The following is a 1,298-nucleotide window of genomic DNA, read 5'->3' as shown; positions in this document are numbered from 1 at the left end:
AGGGTTTAGATACATCATTAAGAGCCTGCGAGAGAAAAACTTCTGTTTCTTCTTTTTCTGCTGCTGCTGCAGCAGTACACCAAGAGAGAGAATTGCGGCCGCACAAAGGCATCGCCAGGCTCTCAACTACACACCCAAAGTCCAGCTCAGGTACCTGAAACACAGGGTTTAGGGTTTAGGGTTTAGGGTTTAGGGTTTAGGGTTTACGGGCTAGGGTTTGGGGTTTAGCGATTAGGGGGTAGGCTTTAGGGTTTAGGGTTTAGGGTTTGGGGTTTAGGGTTTAGGGGCTAGGGTTTAGGGTTTAGGGGCTAGGGTTTGGGGTTTAGGGTTTAGGGGCTAGGGTTTAGGGTTTAGGGTTTAGCGGCTAGAGTTTAGGGTTGAGGGTTTTGGGGCTAGCGTTTAGGGTTTAGGGGTTGCAGGGAGCGGGGGCAGTTAGATGGACGGTGAGGGTTTAGGGTTTAGGGTTTAGGGTTTTGTGAATGGGGTTTACGGGGTGGGAGTTATTCGATAGGATCTAGGGTTTAGGTTTTAGGGTTTAGGATTTAGGGTTTGGGGTTTAGGGTTTAGGGTTTAGGGTTTAGGGTTTGCCTTTGGTGGAAATTCCCAATCGCGGATTTGCCGATTTCTTCTGTCCCGCTCAAACCTGAACAGCAGCAGCGGCAGCAGCAGCAGCAGCAACAGCAGCAACAGCAGCAACAGCAGCAGCAGCAGCAGCAGCAGAGAAGCAGTAACAGCAGCAACAGGAGCAGGAACAGCAGCAGCAGCAGCACCAGCAGCAGCAGCAGCAGCAGATGTAGCAGCAAAAGCAGCAGCAGCACACACAACCAACAGCAGCACCAACAGCAGCACCAGCACCAGCAGCAGCACCACCACCACCAACACCATCACCACCACCAACAACAACAACAGCATCAGCATCATCATCATCAACAGCATCAGCATCAGCATCAGCATCAGCATCAGCAGCAGCAGCAGCAGCAGCAGCAGCAGCAGCAGCACCAGCAGCACCAGCAGCAGCAGCAGCATCAGCATCAGCATCAGCATCAGCATCACCAGCAGCAGCAACACGAGCAGCATCAGCAGCAGCACCAGCAGCAGCAGCATCACCAGCAGCATCAGCAGCAGCAGCAGCAGCAGCAGCAGCAAAAGTTACTTATACTGTTGACAAATTTGTGTGGATAGTTTTTGTTTATAAATTTCCCACTGCGAAGACAACAAAAAATAATTTAATAAAGACACGTCCGCAGGCAGCGGGCTGCTGGCGAGGCCAAAGCATACGCGGAGCGGCTCAGTTAGAG

The 1,298-nt window shown here is 51.8% G+C and overlaps 1 protein-coding gene across 1 annotated transcript in view; it reads left to right on the top strand.

Annotated features, from left to right (window-relative positions):
* Positions 1–479: 479 nt before the first annotated feature.
* EMH_0014330 (uncharacterized protein) overlaps positions 480–1,298 on the top strand; it is a gene marked incomplete at both ends in the record, with an annotated part of 2,647 nt that continues 1,828 nt past the window's right edge. Inside the window, 3 exons of the mRNA XM_013500068.1 lie at positions 480–493; positions 582–1,172; positions 1,297–1,298. Of these exons, the coding sequence (XP_013355522.1) occupies positions 480–493; positions 582–1,172; positions 1,297–1,298 (607 nt within the window). The remainder of the gene's footprint in view (positions 494–581; positions 1,173–1,296) is intronic.

The sequence above is a fragment of the Eimeria mitis genome, genomic scaffold, assembly GCF_000499745.2.
Source record: "Eimeria mitis Houghton genomic scaffold, Emh_scaff499, whole genome shotgun sequence".
Taxonomy (NCBI): Eukaryota; Apicomplexa; class Conoidasida; order Eucoccidiorida; family Eimeriidae; genus Eimeria; species Eimeria mitis.
This window is presented reverse-complemented; position numbering and strand designations above follow the sequence as displayed.